At 44.2% G+C, this 16,794-nt stretch overlaps 1 protein-coding gene across 12 annotated transcripts in view; it reads left to right on the top strand.

The window, feature by feature from the left end:
• The window catches only part of ZNF827 (zinc finger protein 827), a 154,941-nt gene that overhangs the window by 45,156 nt on the left and 92,991 nt on the right, over positions 1-16,794 (top strand). For 5 of the 12 annotated variants that reach the window (XM_086889329.1, XM_086889328.1, XM_086889326.1 and 2 more), the window contains 2 exons: positions 2,420-2,535; positions 2,616-2,814. The exons of 3 other annotated variants lie outside the window; for them this stretch is intronic. In XM_086889329.1, coding sequence (XP_086745455.1) covers positions 2,464-2,535; positions 2,616-2,814 — 271 coding nt within the window. In that variant the 5' untranslated portion in view covers positions 2,420-2,463. Of the gene's footprint in view, positions 1-2,419; positions 2,536-2,615; positions 2,815-9,414; positions 9,530-9,560; positions 9,835-16,794 lie in introns of those variants that run through there. 4 more of the 12 variants (XM_086889330.1, XM_086889336.1, XM_086889331.1 and 1 more) reach the window with 3 other exon arrangements.

Genomic DNA, 16,794 nt, shown 5'->3' with positions numbered 1-16,794 from the left:
GTGAAGGTCTCCAACAATGTCAGCAATGAAGGATGACAGTCTTCATACTCTTATATTCTCCAATGTAGAATGTTAGGAATTCTCAACATTTTTAAGTTGGTTAAGAGCTATGGAAGAGAGAGAAGTAGGTGTGTTGTCAGACTTGACCCAGCTTCCTTGATTAGCATACCCAGCTGGACAGCAGAAGTAATTATGTCTGACATGGTATTACAGCTGTGGGGACTGGAGGCTTGTATGAATCACAGAAGCCTGACAAACCCTCAGTATGAGAGTTTTCTCTGCTCCACTATGCAGACTTTTTCTTTTTTTACACTAGAAGACCAGAAAGATGTTCCACACTGTTTCTTCCTAATCTCAGCTCAATTGTGGTATCCTCTCCAATGTTGTTTTCTCTTGGAAAGCTGCTCTTGAGTATCTTCTTGGCCCACTTCCCCATTGCTTTGCTACACAGATGATTTTAAAGGTCCTGATTTTGCTTTTTTCCCCATGTAAATGAAAGCATCGCAGTGTCTCCCTTCTGAGAAGCTGAAATTATACAGCTATTGTAGGTTTCATAAGGCAACCAAAAGGTTTTGTTTCTGATGAACACTGTTCTTAGCACCCTGGGGGAGAGGCCATCTAACTTAATGGTTGTTGAGATCAAGAAGGCTTACTCATTTTCTTATAAGTTGCCATTCAATATATTAGAATGAATAAAACCTCAGAAATTTAATAAAGATTTCCAAGAAAACCCAGCAATAACATCTTGAATCTTGCACAAGTCTATGACCTTTCTGAACCTCTTCTCTAAAAATCACCTTGATTTTTCTCTTTCATCCTCTGCTTGACAACCTTTCCAAGACTAAGTGGGAGATCCATACCTTCTCTGGCTACGCAGAATACTTATAAGGGAATACTTACTGTTCAGGCTCCCACCTGCTTCCATTGATTCTGGCTCTTGCAAAATCCTCCATGTAGTAAATATGGGAAAACTACTCCTCCCTTTAAGAGCACTTGATCTTCTCTCTTCCTCTCTTTCTTCTTTAATACAAAAAATATGGAGATTTTTTTTGTTGGGAGGGGGACAAATACAAAGAGAGAGACTAGAAAGTATTTGAGTGAATCTGTTTATTCTTCCATTTTCAGACCCTCGGTTCTTCATTCATGTAGTTGCTTTTTGAGGAGGGGAGTGCACAAAGGGGCAAACCCCTGCCCTACAACTTCCTTCAACTATTCGTTGCTCAAGTTGGGGGAAAAGAAGTGTGTGAGAGCCTGTTCCCTGGGACCGAGACTCCATCTGCAGGCAGGAGCATGCCACTCTCTACCGAGAGCCACAACGACCTCCGTGCAGCATCGAGCCCTTTAGGTCTTGAGTGGCACTGCTGAAATCCCCCAGTTTCTCAGTGCACAGAAGTATATTTATCCTTCCCAAAACCTAAATGAGAATAAGAGTAATAAGAAATCAAATTATATGGGTACCTCATGAATTTTACTTCCATGACCTGGGCACCTTTAGTGCTAGCAGGCAACATATATGAGAGGTTATAAGTGTAAATGTGTGTGCTTACTGGTAAGTAAGGAACAGTAAGGAAGTATGGCTGCAGGTTACTGAGAAAAGCAATTAAATCCTGTGGCCACAGGATTATGATGATAATGGTTTGCTGGGAACAGCAGCCTTAAAATTCTACATCTAGCTTTGTTGGTGAACTACCATAGGCAGAGTGCATGTCCCCAGCTGAAAGGTAGAGGTAATGATGCTTTGCAAATGTCTAAGAAAAAAGGCAGCCAACTTCCAGTGCTTTCATTTTAGAGGGATTAAAAATACAGTCACTCTTCTACCTGCTCTGCAGTTATAAATTCCTTTAGTTTGTATAATCTTCAGGATACTGAGAGAAGAAAAGTGAGGAAGTAAAACACCAGCCATAAGTTTGGAATGATTAATTAATGTTTTCCATTAAGTAGCTCATAAACCAGTAGCAATTATAAGAAAAAGTATTTGGACATTAAAGATTTTTGGATATCATAAGGGTTTTTTTTTGGTGAAGAGTCCTAATAGGTAAAAAAGCCTGGTAGAATATTAGTGTACTGTAAACTACTCCCATAAAACCAGACATGAGTACTATGTTTAGGAAAGAGTAAATCCTTACGTTACAACACTTTCACTTAGACTGGGAGAGTCCTCTTAAGATCATCCATACCTGCCTCAGTAGGTATGCTAAGTTGTTCAGGCAACCTCTCTGGTCAACCTGTGGCAGTGTTTGAATCTTCTAATGTTAAAAAAATAAATCACGTTCTTGTGTTCAGATGGAACATTGGTGTTGTGTCATTTGGTTTGGTTTTGGGGTGTTGCTCTGGTTTTGATTTTGTTTTTTGGTTGTTTTTTGTTTTTTTCATGTTGTGCCCCTTGACTCTTATCCTGGCGATGGATACTGCTGAGAAGTGTCTGACTTCAACCTCCTTCCCACTCATCAGACATTTGTACAAATGGATGAGATTCCTCTGAGTCTTCCCTTCTCTGGGCCAGACAGTCTCAGTTTTTCAGCCTCTCCTCATACAGTAGGTGCTTCAGTCCCTTAATCATCTTTTTGGCCTTGTACTGGACTTGCTTCGGTAAGTCCAGATCTTTCTTGTGCCAGGAAGCCCTGAATGAGATGCAGCACTCCAGAAGCAGCCTCACCAGCATTGAGCAGAGGTACAGGATCACTTCCCTCAATCTGCTGGCAACTGTCTTCCTCCTGGTGGCCTTCTTGGCTGCAAGGGTGCACTGCTGCCTTGTAGTGACCTTCTTGTTACCAGGATCCAAAGGTCCTTCTTGGAAAAGCTGCTTTCCAGCTGGTAGGTGCATTTCCCCTTTTGAACTTCAGGACATTCCTCTGCCCACTTCTGTTGAGGTAGTACTTCTGAAAGTACATCTGGTATTATCAGCCACTCTTTCCAATTTTAAATCATTTGCAAACTTGTGGAGGATGCAATCCTCAGCTTCTTTGTATGGAAATGAAAGCTGCTTCCCTCCAGGTATTACCACTTCTCCTTTTTACTACTCACAAAGTTTAGTGATTCTCTGTGGGATTTTTCACTATTATTAGTCTATTTATTTTGGACAAATAATTTGCATCTTACTGTAGACTACAGACTTGAAAGAGCATTATTTGCCTTAGAGCTGCTGAAAAGTAGGGACTAGAAACAGTATTTCCATCAGTGTTAGTGGGGTTGAGGAAGCTAGTCTTTATTTCTAATAGCTCAAAAGACAAATAACCTTTTTCTGTGTGTTGTACAGCCCAATGGAGAAGTGCCAATGCAAGGAGAAGTTCCCTACAGGCTGCATGTCTTCATGCTCAGCAGGCTGACTTGCAGCCCAAACCTTTCTGCCTTGCCAGTAGGTGAGGGCTGATCACTGAGAACATGCAGCATGGTCAAGCATAGCTGAATTCCCTGTGAAATTCATCACACCAGGCAGATGAATTCTGCTAGAAGCTTGATCTCCGCATGATCTTCCCTCCCTTATCCTAATGGATTTCTTTCCCTTGGGAATGTGAAGTCTCAGCACCACCATCTTTTCTTGTCTCTCAGATGCCCTTCTATCTCACCCTTCTTTAGGTACTCCAAAGAGGGCATATTTGGCATCAGTACCACTGCCATGCCTCTCTGTGCCTGACTTCCTCCTGCTGTGTCTCTGATAAGGTGCTGTGTCAGAGGGACATGAGTTTGGTGAATGCACAGTCCTAGATGGTAGCTGAGCTCCCTGGGGTCTTGTCAGCTCTCATGGTGCAGCACAGTCTCAGTATTACTCTAGTGTTTTAACAATAGAAAACTAGCTAGTTAATTGAGAAACCAGAATTGATTTCCCTGAGGAATTTGCCACCTTGCTGGTGCAGCCAGCAAGACTGAAAGACGCTGCTTTTCAACGTAAATGTAACAAGGTGTTTAAAAACTTGGACACACTTCCATTTAGCAAACAGCTGTGGCTTAAAACGCTGTTGCCTTGCTACTTAACAGAGCTGCACGTTTCTTATGGAAGCAGACAGGAGAATAAATACATTCTGTTTTGCCAGTTTGGGGGGGTGGTTTTTCCAGGAGGAAGTAATGCCTTAAACCATGGCAGTTGTTTGATTATAAGGCTGTGCCTAAATTTTCAGTTAACTAGTGGCTAGCAAACTATTAAGCAGAAGTAAAATCAGAGAGGGAGTTCTCTGGGTTTCACTCTGATTTACTTTAGACAATTCTTGGGGTGGGGTAAAGCTATTGATTTCAATGCACTTAAATGTAGAATATAAAATTATGCAAAAAGATCAGGATTAGAGCATATAATTATCCTTTTTTATTTCCACATTAGTATCTGCAGTAGCCCTGAGCTAAGTGTTCCAGTCCTCAGTTGACTAAACAAATTCTTTTTCATCAGTTCAGAAATTGCTTAGTGTTTTATGTTGTACAATATTAATTTATTTTTTCTATATTTAATCTGTACTGATTGCTCACTCAGACTTGGGAGAGAAATTCTGCATTTCAGGTATCTGTAGGCCTAACTCTAATAGTCCTAGGGTCAGGTGAGTTGTTGGTTGTTTTTTGTTTGGATGTTTAGTTGGTTTGGGGTTTTGGGTATTTTTTGCAAAATAGGCTTACAGAAAAGGGATGTGAAAGGGTGATATAATATATGTAATTATATTATATGTAATATCATGACATTATATATAAATTATGTAATTATGAAATTGAAAAGCCAACTGCAATTATGGTAAAATAAGAATAATGGAACTCTTTGGTAACTCTGAAGAAGCATCCTATGGTACTTAAGTAGCATCAAAATTATGTAGACATTAATATGTGGTCCTTCTTCAGACCCATAGACAATGTATTTCTGGCCTGTGAAATCTAGGATTTTATATCAGCATGGTTTTAAGGCAACCAGCCTTAAAGTGTTAATTTATTTTTTTTTAAATTGAAATTAGAAGCTATGTAATCTTTCCTAGGCAGTGTTCTTTTATAACAGCTGAAAATTATAAACACCATGTTTTTTCTGAAGAAATATTAATGTGTTAAATTTGCACCTCAACTAGAAGCATCTAGTGCTAAAGTTTGTTATAAAGTGATGATGGATAGATAGTTTTCCAGGATTCAGAAAAGATTCCAAGAAAACTGGTTGTGTTTTAGCAAAGAGACATAGGTCATATTGCACTCTTCCTCTTTGATGCCTCTCCATTTGGAGGCTTTGAGACTGTAGTGGAATTCTTGGTCTTCAAGAACATTTGTGATTTAATATGCTCTCTGCTGGAGTTCTTGCCTAGAAGTGGCCATGGGCCTTTCATTCTAAGAAAGAAGAGGTTAAAAACTCTGCAGAAGTAGAATTTGGTTGTCTTTTTTAAAAAGCTGAAGCCTGTGTGTCATTTAGGATCTACTGGCTCTGCAAGCACATCTCCCACTTGGTAATTGTTTGTTATCTGCCCTAGGATGGTACTCATCAGACAGCAATGGCTTCTGATCATTGCTCATTGTCCTTTGTGGGGTTGGTTGGTGGCCTTGCCAGCCACTAACTTGTCACTATTTTATTCCTACAAACCTGTTACTTAATGTTATTTGTTTACAGAGCAATTGCAAATATGGATGATGGTATGGATGATGATCCATGAGCTGTTGTCCTATGGGCTTGTTCATCCCATTGTGTTTGCCTTTCAAATGCTTAGGAGCAAAGAGAAGACACAATTAAATGTTGTTTGATTCGTAGTTACTGCTGAGCATGGAAATATTGGCATAAATTAAAGCCAGAGGAGTTTATGCTGCTAAGGGTAATGACCAACATGTGTGAGAGATGGTAATTTCAATTAAAACTAGTGGGCCTCATTGTACATGCAGAGAAGATACAGAGGCTATAAAAGGTATTTGCCTACGTTCAACATGAAATTAATCCAAAGATAGGAGCAACTTTAAATAAAGCCTGTGGAGCCTGAATAACTCATTGCTCCATGCTCAGGGACACACACAACTGACCTGGCCTTTCTTTTGGTAGGCTATACTTAAAGCAGAGGCAGCCATAGTCTGATTTGAGAGGGTCCGGGAATGGTTAAAATGGTCTCATTTTTCTACTCAGTACACTTTTTCAAAAAAATCTGACCTTGGGAGCAGGACTCTTTAAAGTTTCAAAGAATAAAGCAAGGATGCCAGCTAATTTTTAAGTTTCTGTTTAGCAACCTTTTCAAGTATTTGGTACAGTGCATACAGTTTGGATACTAGATACGCTGCAAAGGTTTTAGGAATGTTACATCATTTATTACTGTTTAAAAGCTTATTTACTCAATTTGTTTCATTTTTCTCATATGTAAGCGAAGAAAATATTTGCTTTGTTCAAAAGTGGTTTCTGGAGCTGAACTTAATTCATATGTGTAACTAGGTTTGGTGTTTGGAAGGTGCCATACAATCATTACTTATTAATAGCAGGACCTGCAGAAGCAATGCATTATTTATATTATGTTATCTGTGGAAGACTTGCAACTATTTTCTTGTGTTTGGACTAAAAATGTTCAAAAGTGTGGTCAGATGACTTAATTTTTTCTTTTTGTGCTATAACACCAAACACATAATGGGAGATTATTTTTAAGGTGGCATTATGCTCTTAGTCACCTTCCTTAAATCCATATGTAAAATAGTGGGAAGTGAGGACTGATGTGCCTGTTGTTTCAGTGGGAAGACTGGATACTATCCATAGGACAAGGTCTGGAGTAATGCACTTAGCTAGGATAGAGATGAAAAACCAAGTTGTTCCCAAAGAGAGTATTTCCAGGTGTGGGGCTAGAAACTCTTTGAAGCTAGAGTAGATAAAGTTTCTCCCTGATAATTCATTCAAGCATTGGGATTACTTTCACTGCAGAACACGCTCATGGCTTGGCCCACTAAACTCCTAGGAAAACTGTTAGGATGTCTACGGAAGCCAAGGTCACCCTCAGAGAGATTTAATGCTGCTCTGCCGTGTGCCAGTCCCCATGGCCCTTTCAGAGAGCTGTGTTCCCGTGGTGCCTTTTTGCTGCAGCCACCTCAACTCCCCTAAAGGGGGTTTCAAATGATAGAGGGGGAAAAAAAAACCCACATGGCACATTGTAAATTAATGCTGACAATGTCAACATTAATTTATGCCAGAAACGCAGGAGGAATAAAGGGTGGAAAGAGTGATAGTGAAGAACACAGTATTTCCTGTGTCCTGTTCTCCTGGAGCACCTGGGAAAGGGCTGCCACAGCAGTGGTGGATCATAGCACAGAGGCAGTACTCTTTCCCTCTGAAATGGCTACTTTGTGGCCTCCTGCACAGACAGGATCACTCGCTCACTGCTCACAAAGCTGGCTTAGTTCAACACGGTCGCCATCAGAATGTATTGAAAACATAAGTCAGTGGGTCTAGCATTGCAAGTCCTACAGTGAACAAAGTTCTGTTGCTAGTCCCAGACATGTTGAAATTGAGGTTTGTGAGCAGCGGTGAAGAATGCCTCTGATATTTTTGGTTATCACTGCTAACACTGTAGAAGTCTCCAAAACCAGCATAAACTGGAGAAAGGAGGGAAAAGACAGGACCTAGATATTCTGAGGGAATTGTGTCTCTGGTGCTCTTGGTCATGAGTAAGTGTAAGGCAGCTGTCTGGGACTTATCCATACCCCCCAGAAATCTCCAGTACTGGCAGTTGCACACTTTGGTTTTACCTCTGGATTAAAAATAAATAAATTGCTCCATGAAAATGAAGTATTTTAGGAGTATTGTGAAATGATAAACCAGCTGAAGCCAGGAGGAATTTGCTCTGTCTCAGTAGATGTGTACCCTGTACGTGTGGTTTTGAAACTCAGAATTGCATAGGCATGGTAGTGAACCTGAGATTGTCATATATGTAATCTTTTAAATACTATTTAATTTTTCCTTCTGAAAGGCTCATTATGGCTGTAAACTGAGTATAAATTTATGTGAAACCATTCTAAATTGAGGTGATTAAGAGTTTAAATTTACTGTTTAAAAATATTTAGTTTGCAGATTTGGTGTTTTGTGTTTTCCTAGGCAGCTGTTTATTTTTTTTAAAATTAAGTTGGGATAAAAAAGGGTGTGATAAAATGATGAGTCAGGTTGTCAAAAGCCAAAAAATTCTAACAGGTATACATGCTAGAATAATGCGTATTTTTATTTTTGCAACATTTGACTCACGATTTTGATTATGTATTCTGCCAAGTTCAAAGTTTTCTTACACAAAGAGAGAGCTATATGAAACAACCATGCTTCAAATAATTTTACTTCAATTGTAGTAACAGGTTTTGGAGTTTAAATCATTAACAACCTCTGTGTGAACTTTTATCCAAATGACTGCAAATCACAAAGAGAGCACTTCTCTTTCACGGAGTACCTTTTGTGCTTTAGTGAGACCCAATCCCTCTTCTATTTTTTTCCCCACCTTCATGTCTGTCTTTGAAGAAAGATGTGTGATTTGTGAAGTAATGAGAGTATGTATCAGTTAATGAAAGCTGCTATCCTGGCTTCATAATGCACACTGGATTTGCTTCAGGATAAAGCTTCATATACCTACATTACAGCAGGAAAAAAAAAAAAAAAAGTAAATTTCAGAAGTCCAGATTGTGGTGTGCATTGTAGAAGTATCATGTAGCAGTTAAATCAACCATTAGGGGTGACCTAATCTTGATTTCCTCCCCCCTCCACACATGCACACACTCTCAAGGAGTTGTGATTTTCATGCCGCTTGTATTCTTTCCACTTTTTAAAACCTGCACTGGAAATTGTCAGAATACCAGCTTGCGCACCTTTATTTTGGGTGCTTGTTTTGGCCTGGAGGGAGTTGTGCATACAGCAGCCTCTCCCTCCCACACCGAAGTTTAGCTGCATAAAGCCCCTTTGGCCCCTGTGCTTTGTGAAGGGGTAGCTGAGCCCATCCAAGAAATTCTGTGGGGTTAGCTGTACACCAGTACAATTTTGCTTTTCTAACACAGGAAGACAAAACGCCTTAATTTAACAAAAAAAAAAAAAAAAAAAAAAAAAAAAAGGTTGATGTTATTATTTTCGTTCCCACCACAAACGAGGGGAATACAGTGCGAATGGTCGAGACCCACAAATTCACACACACACACACCTTTTCTCTTTTTTTATTTCTTTTTTTAATTTTTTTATTTTTTTTTTTCCAAGAGCGGATTAGCAGCGGGTGCAGGAGCGGGGCAGCGCATCCTCCGCCGCCGCGCAGCGCCGCGCCCGGAGCCCGCGGGGAGCGGGGGCACCGTCCCCTGTGCTCCAGCGGGGCGCGCGTGTGTCTGTGCGTGTGTCTGTGCGTGTGCCCGCCCGCCGGGGCTGTGCGGGGGTGTGTGCGGTGTCCCTGCCCGCCCGTGGGCGCGCCGGGAGCGCCGCCGCCGCCGCTGCCCTTTGATCCCGGCGTTAGTGTTAGTTAGGGGCCGGGAGGAGCGCGGGGCGCAGCCCTCGGCACCGCCGCGCCAGCCCTCGCCCCGGCACGGCGCCCGGCGCCCGCCCGCCCGCCGGGAACACATCCCCGGCCGCTGAGGGATACTGCGACCGGGGACAAGCCAGGTGCACGACCGGGTTGCGGGGGGGGGGGTGGGGGGGTGGGGGGGGGGGAGAGGAAAAGAAAGAGAGAGGGGGAGAGGGAGCTCTTCGCGGTGGCTCCGAGAAAACCGGCTTCAAGCCCCCTTTCCCCCGGCGAAGAGGGAAAACCCGCCCCGGTTAGCAGCTCCCCCGGGGGCCCCGGCTTTGTGCCTGTCCGTGCCCCCCCCTCCCGGTCTTATTTGATCTCCCGTTAAACCAAGGAGGAGAATGTGAAAAAAGGGGGAAAATGCCCAGGAGGAAGCAGGAGCAGCCCAAGCGCCTCTCTTCACGTAAGTGCCCCCTCTTTTTGCCATTTTCTCCTTCCTCCTTTCCCCGTCTCCTTCCCTTCTGCAGCCGCCTCCGTCGTTTCGTGCATTAGTTTAGGGTTACAGAGGTGAAACTGACAAAGACACAGCCTGGGTTATTCCTCTTTTAGGTCTGAGCTAAGGCAGCCATGTTGGTGATGAACAGCCTTGTGCCCTTTTAATTTTTCCTCTCTCTCCTTTCCCCCCTTCTTTCTTCGCGTCTCTCGCCCTTTCCTCCCTCTCCCTCCCCTCGCCCGTGATTGTGCATTTGTGCTGGGGGGGGGGGGCGGAGGGGGGGGGCGGTGTGGGTTTCTCTTTGGGGCCGGAGGGAGGGGGGTCTGTTTTATTGGGGTGGGGAGGGGGACTAAACACGGGAGGGGAGGGCGGCGAGAGGGGAAGCGGCTGCTGGCGTCTTGCGCGGAACCAGCCGAGAGGTCTGTCCCCGGCTAAAGGTTGCGGCGGGGCTGGGCGGCCCGGGAGCGGGGGGTAGGCGGGCAGCGGCGGCGGAGGGGGCCGGCAGGGCACCCCACACCGACCCCAGGGCCACCCCGGAGGGGGCCGTGGCCGGCGGCGGCGGCGTGGGAGGGGGCGGCGGGCAGGCAGACCGTGGCAGGCGAGGTCCCTGCAGAGCAGGGAGAGGAGGCGGCGGCGGGCTCCGGGCTCCTCCTGGCCGCAGTGAAATGAAGGGTCAGGCGAGCCAGGCGAGACTCAGGCTTCGCCGGCGCTGCCCCAGACGAGAGCAGCAGAGCACAGGGCTAAAGTGCATCCGATCCTCCGCCCGCGGGCACCCACTGCCCTCGCACACACACGCACACACACATCCCCTGACACGGCTCACCCTGCCCTGATCCCGATCGCTCCTTCCCCCCTCCCTGCCGGTTTTCTCCCCTCTTTGCAAAATAGTTAACTTTTCTCCCGCTCCCTCTCCCCCCCTCTCCTTGTATTCAGCGCTCGGCAGCTATTGAGAGGGAGGCGGAGAGGAGGGGAAGGGACCTAAAAATACCCTGCCCCTGCATGGCCCCAGGGCTGGTTTAAGGAGAGCGTGGGGTGGATGGAGGGGTCATTTGTCTGTCCCCGACGCATCTGCTCGGAGCGTGCCTGCAGCTCCTCCGCGCCGAGCTCGGGGCAGGGCGAGAGCTGAGCCGCCGGTGCCGGAGCCGGGCTCGGTCACCGGGAGTTCACCGGGGCGGCTCCTGCCCCTGCCCGCGGGGTGCCGCTGCGGGCGGAGCGCGGCCCGGCCCCCGCTCCGCTCTGCGGGCGGAGGGGCTGGGGCAGCGCTCCCCGCGCCCTTCCCGCACCGGCACATGGGCCGGGATGGGGGATGTGGGCGCGGGGGGCGGCGGGCTGGGGGCGAGGGGGAAGCACTTGCAGCCCCGCAAAGATTTGTCTGCCCTTTTCCTTTCCTGCCGACTCGAGGCAAGGGTTTGAGCTGTGGTGGGCTTCGCTTCGGGGGGGTTGATGTTTGAGGTTGGTTTTGGGGGTTTTCCTCCCCTTCCCTTCCTCTTACCGTTTGCCCCCGCATAGCCCTTTGGCGGTCCGGCCGCCGGAGGAGCCGAGGTTCCTCCCGCAGAGCCTGGCCGGGCTCGGCTCGGGGGGGGCGGCGGGAGCACGGCGCCCGCCTCTGCAGCGCCCCGGCCCCGGTGCGGCGGGCGAGGGCAGGGGCCAAGCCCGGGCGCGCAGGGGCGTTTCGGGGGCCGGCCGTGGGGGGCCCGGCTCGGCAGAAGCCCCGCGGGGCTCCCGGGGCGGGCGGAGGCGGCGGGGCCGCGCCGGGCTGGCGGCTGACCTTGCCCTCGCCCCCGCCCCGGCGCGCTGCCCTCCGCCCGCCCCTGGGGCTGACATCAAACCTGGGCTCCATCTTAGCTCGGCCGGGCGCTGCCGAGCGCGGCGGCGGGGGCTCGGCTCGGCGCGGCTCCGCCGGGCCCGGCCCTGCGCTGCCCCCGCCTCCGGGTTGCGGCTGAGGCCGCCCGCGGCCCCGACCTCCTGACCGCCGCGCCGGGGGAAGTCACGGCTTTTTCTGGGCCGAGGAACAATTGCCCTCATTGTGCTGATAGAGTTCGGCCTGTGTTATTATTTTGATTTTTTTGATTTTATTTTTTTTTTTAACACACGGCCTAATTTGTACTTCTTTCGGATTAATTTTTTAGTTCAGTTCATAGGATATTTTTTTTTCCTAGTGTGTGAAAGGTGCACCCGCCATTTGTCCCACATGAATCCCACCTTCCAGTGGGATTAGTTAATTTTAATTTCTTTTGCAACTAGATTGGACTGGATCAAAAGCTATTATCTAACAATAGTAATAGTGCTTTAGATAACTCAGAATAATAGTGTTCTAGACTAAGCAAATAGCTTGGAATTCAGTGTGCAGATGATGTAAATAGTGACTTGGTTTGGGTGGGTTTTTTGTTTGGGTGTTCGGTTTTTTTAAGCAACACGTTGCTTTAATGGGTACTCAGTGTAAAATACATTCTTAGTCTCTGATTCTCGCTGGTTTTAGCAATGCCTTTCTTAGCGGGACAAAGAATATATTTCATTTTGAGGTATTAATGGTGGCAGAAGAATGTAAAATGCCCCACGCGCATCCCAAAAGAAGCTGTCAGCTGCTGTGCTCACCTTGACTCTGCCCCACTGAGGGCACCGTGCTGTGATTCACACCCAAGTCATGTTACAGGTTGCTGCTGGGGCGTGAATGCTCTCCAGGGCACCTAAGCAATGTAGCATCTTACGAACCTCCTTGGGATATTTTGGATTCTGTTGCTATTGTTTGCGAATTTATAGTCAGATGTCGATACACAGAATAATTTGAGTGTTACAGTGTAACTGAGCAAATGTAACTTAGTGTGGCAAGTCCTTGTTGGCTCTAGTACAGCTCGGGTAGGAAGCTGTATGCTCAGGATTTCTAGGCCTTAATTAATTACTCATAAATTGTTACGTACCCTGCAGAGCACCTGAGGATTGCTGTCGCTGCTGACTAGCACCCTGATTTTATACTTCTGCCACTGCCTCCAATGGACAGCCCTCACCTACATTTGCAGGTAGTTTCACTTCAGAAGACTGCACTGCCAAAAAACATGCAATGGTGAAGAAGTTCTCTCTACAAGACTTTGCTGGAAACTCAGGCTGCTGCCAGAGTTTCCGTTCCAAGGGAGCTGCTAAATACTGTTGCCTCAGTGTTTGAAGGGAGAGAAGGATTGATATTATTAGATGCAATAATAGTGTGTTTGGGTGGCATCTGCTTAAAATGACAGAGTTGAGGTTGAACTTTCAGTCACTGGAGTTGTTTACAACATAATTTAGCTTGGAAGGGTCCTTTGCAGGTCGTATGGCCTAGCCCTCTGATCAAAGCAGGATGAACCTCAGGGTTCAGTCAGATGGATGGGCCCTTTGAGACTCCAGTATTTATATGTATTGTAAAGTGGAGTTTTTGTGTCCAAAGAAGTCAGGTTTGGGGAGCTGTTTAGTCACAGATGCCAACAGAATGTCTTCAATCACGTAAAATACAAAAAAAAAAGTGCATCCTTCTTAATTTAAGGTACAAATGAATGAGGAAAGGATTTTAGAAGTTCCTGGACAGACACTGGCTCATTCATACCCAAACAAAATACTGCAGCAGTGTGAACTTCATTTACAATGTCAGAATTAAGTCTATAACTTAAAATTTTGCCCAGTACTTGTGTGTCTTATGGTTGCATTTAGATGTGGCTAACTTGGACATGTCAATTCATTTTCACTGGAATGTTTAAAGGAATTTCTATGTGTATGTGTGTTAGGAGTTTTTTTCCCTTTCAGCTACTTTAGCAGTTAGAGATTTGTTTCTCATTTAATCAGCATAAGAATCTTTGAAAATATATTTATAAACACAACCTTTTCTTTCTTCTCCTTGTTGCCTCGATTTCCATTCTACCTCCGGCTGTTGTTTTTTTACTGAGGATTCCTGGAAGTCTGCTACCTCTGAACTGCTCGATGTGACTCGGAAGAGCTCAGCCTGAAAAGTAAAAGTTTTGGGAAGTCTTCAGGCACTCGAGTAAATGTTTAAGACCTAGAGCACTACATTGCCTTAAGTGCAGCAATCAATACTCCTTGGGGTTTGGTTCTGTCTCAGAGGCTTGTCAGCAATGCAATTTGCGAATGAATGCCACAATTCCATTTATTCAAAGCTTGTATTTATTTCGGAGTCTCAGGCAGAATTAAATGCTACATTGAGAAGTGTGAACTGCTGCGAGTTTCTGAAGAATGTTTTCAGTGCAGGACAAACTGCAGTGGCAGTTTCTGTTGGATTTGTTTTGTTAAAGGAGGAGATGAGGAATTGATACAATATTAGTTTCCATATCAAAAGCTGGATATCTGACTATGAGCGGGTGTAACTCTCCTTCCTTTCATGGTCAGGTGCGGTGTTGGATGTTCCAGATACTCTGTTGAAGTGTTCAGCTGTTTCTATAGAGTAAAAAAACCACTTGAACTCTGTGAAGCTTTTTATTACCTTGTGTCTTTATTGCTCGATTATATCATCAGAGGAAAAAAAGTGCTGTCAAACAAGTAAATTAACAGTGATTTAGAGATTCCTTCATGTTTTATTTGTGCAGTTTGCTTCATCTGATACCTTCTAATAGCAAGACAAGATGCATTGGATGGGCTTTTCAAAAGACTTCCCAATGTCAGGAGTGCTTTTGCTGTTATTTGGTATTTAAGAGTTGCCTCCAAGACAAAATGCTTCTGCCAGGAACAGGAATCTTTCTCTTTCAGATGAGTTTATTACTTTACTAGCATACACAGTATGTATAAGGGGAAGCTTTTATTTATTGTTCTAACATGTTTTATTTATTCTTCTAGCATGTTTACTATTTTTGACCTCTTGCCACTGCAGGGATCTTGATATAGCACATAGTCCGCAAGAGGATCCTCACAAGGAAAATTATTATTCTTGGTATTATGAGGTTAATAATTTCAATACTCCCATTATGTTTGTCCTGGTGGTGCTGTAATACACCTCTCAAATAAACAGCAGCCTTTTGGTTGATTGAGCAACAACCCCATTACTCCATCTAAAAACAATTTTCTCATTTTGTCCCTCTTGTACTAGTGAAGTCCTCACAGACTTTTCAAAAATACCTTCTCCCTTTATGGGGACCCTTTCTGACATGCAAAGTCTGTCTCTTTAAACTTGTATGCTGATTTATTTATTTATATATTCTTGTGTTATGCAAATTAAGTCAATTCTACAAGATCATTTGATGGTACAAAATATGGATAAGTCACACTGGAATATAGATTAGGCTACCAAAGAGTCAGTATTGTATTCATTAAGCTAATTAAGTCTTCAGGATCTTCTGAGTGAGATTTTAGAGGGAGTAGGGGTGTCAAAGATTTAGAACAAAACTGCAAACTTTATAGTTGGCCAAACAGGAAAACTGGCAGGCAGAGCAGTGGAATGGGAAATGTAAGAGCATGCGGACAGAACACATTTTTACTTTTAAAATGGATAAAGAATGAATATTACTTAATCTTTGTATGAGAGTGATTGTTGTCTTTTTCATATGTAAGAAGGCAGGAGTAGGAGGAATTAAATTTAGAAAAAAAAGAAGGAAGAAGAGGAGCCAGGAGGAGCTGGCTGTTCAAAGTGAAGTATTAGTAATTTCCTATAATTTAATCAGACCAGATCCCAGAGCAAGATAATGAGAGCATGACCTACAAAAGAGGACTTTTTGGAAGTTAAAAGGGTTTCTAACATGAAGCTTCACAAGGCATGTGATTTGTCATGAAGCACTGTATAGAGGACTTTTTATTTCCCTTTCACATTGTAAAGAAATCATAATATAGACATGAGTTCAGATGGTTAGGGAGAGCTGATACAGATTGTCTGAAATCATTTTACTATTGCAGCTTTTCAAGCATGACTATGGAGTTCTGTAAGAGTATATATTCTAAATAACAATTTGGGGATTTTTCCTAGTTTTTTGTTGCCTAGTTTTCTATTCATGGTACGTGATTTGTATCATTTGGGTTTACGTGTACAAATCCCTCTGGGATGTTTGGAGGCTAAAGTATCGTATGCCTTTCAAAAATAATAAAATATGCAAAATACCTGGACTGCAAAGTAGCCAGCAGTATGTAACAGAATCCAGTTTTCATGGGAATGGGGGGAGATTTTTTCCTCTCCCTTTTTGCTTCCCAAAAGCAAAACTTTTTTTCATTCTATCTTAAATGTTTTCTCTGAACAACACATGCTATATATTGATATGGACATGAAAAATAATAAATTATATTGGTCTAAAGGGATAAAAAGGAAACCTCAAAAAGGCAGATAGTATCCCTTTTTCCAGGATTTTTCTTTTTTAAATGTGGTTAAATAATAAAACTCTGTCCCATAGTTCATTTTAGGATATGTGCTCTAGGCTACAGACAGTATCAATGCTGCACTTATACACTGCGTTGTGGCTACTGCAGTGAGGGAGTCAGCAGCTTGTACCCATAAGCTCACTTGAAAGCTTGTCTTCCAGGTTTTCTTTTTTGCAATCTTACAGACACCTTTATGGTAGTGTTATGCTCCCAAAGACAGTTTCTCTTTTTCTTGCTTGGTATCCTTCTTTGTCTAGACACCAAATATTTTGAATGTCCTGTCTAAACCTGACAGCTTAGGAGTTAGCTCTATTCCTTGAAATTTCTTCTGCCTTTCAAGGAATTTCCTTGTTTGTGGTGTAATTATACTGAGTATTGGAGTTCCAAGTTAAGCCTAACACTAAGTAAAGCTGTTTCATTTTGCAGGTTAAGTATTCATAGAGAGTCCAAGTTCAGGTAATTTGGAATGACACAAAAGTCATGTTTGAGATTTTTTTCTGAGAAACATTCAGTAAAGAGAGAGAAACCGGCCCACATAAATACTCCTCTCCCTCATTCTTTTCAGTACTTAGACAACTTAGGATTGGGAGCAGAGGGGAAAGAGCGACTAGT

The sequence above is a fragment of the Cyanistes caeruleus genome, chromosome 5, assembly GCF_971803275.1.
Source record: "Cyanistes caeruleus chromosome 5, bCyaCae1.hap1.1, whole genome shotgun sequence".
Classification (NCBI taxonomy): Eukaryota; Metazoa; Chordata; class Aves; order Passeriformes; family Paridae; genus Cyanistes; species Cyanistes caeruleus.
The sequence above is the reverse complement of the archived record's forward strand: the minus strand, read 5'-3'. Positions and strand labels throughout refer to the sequence as shown.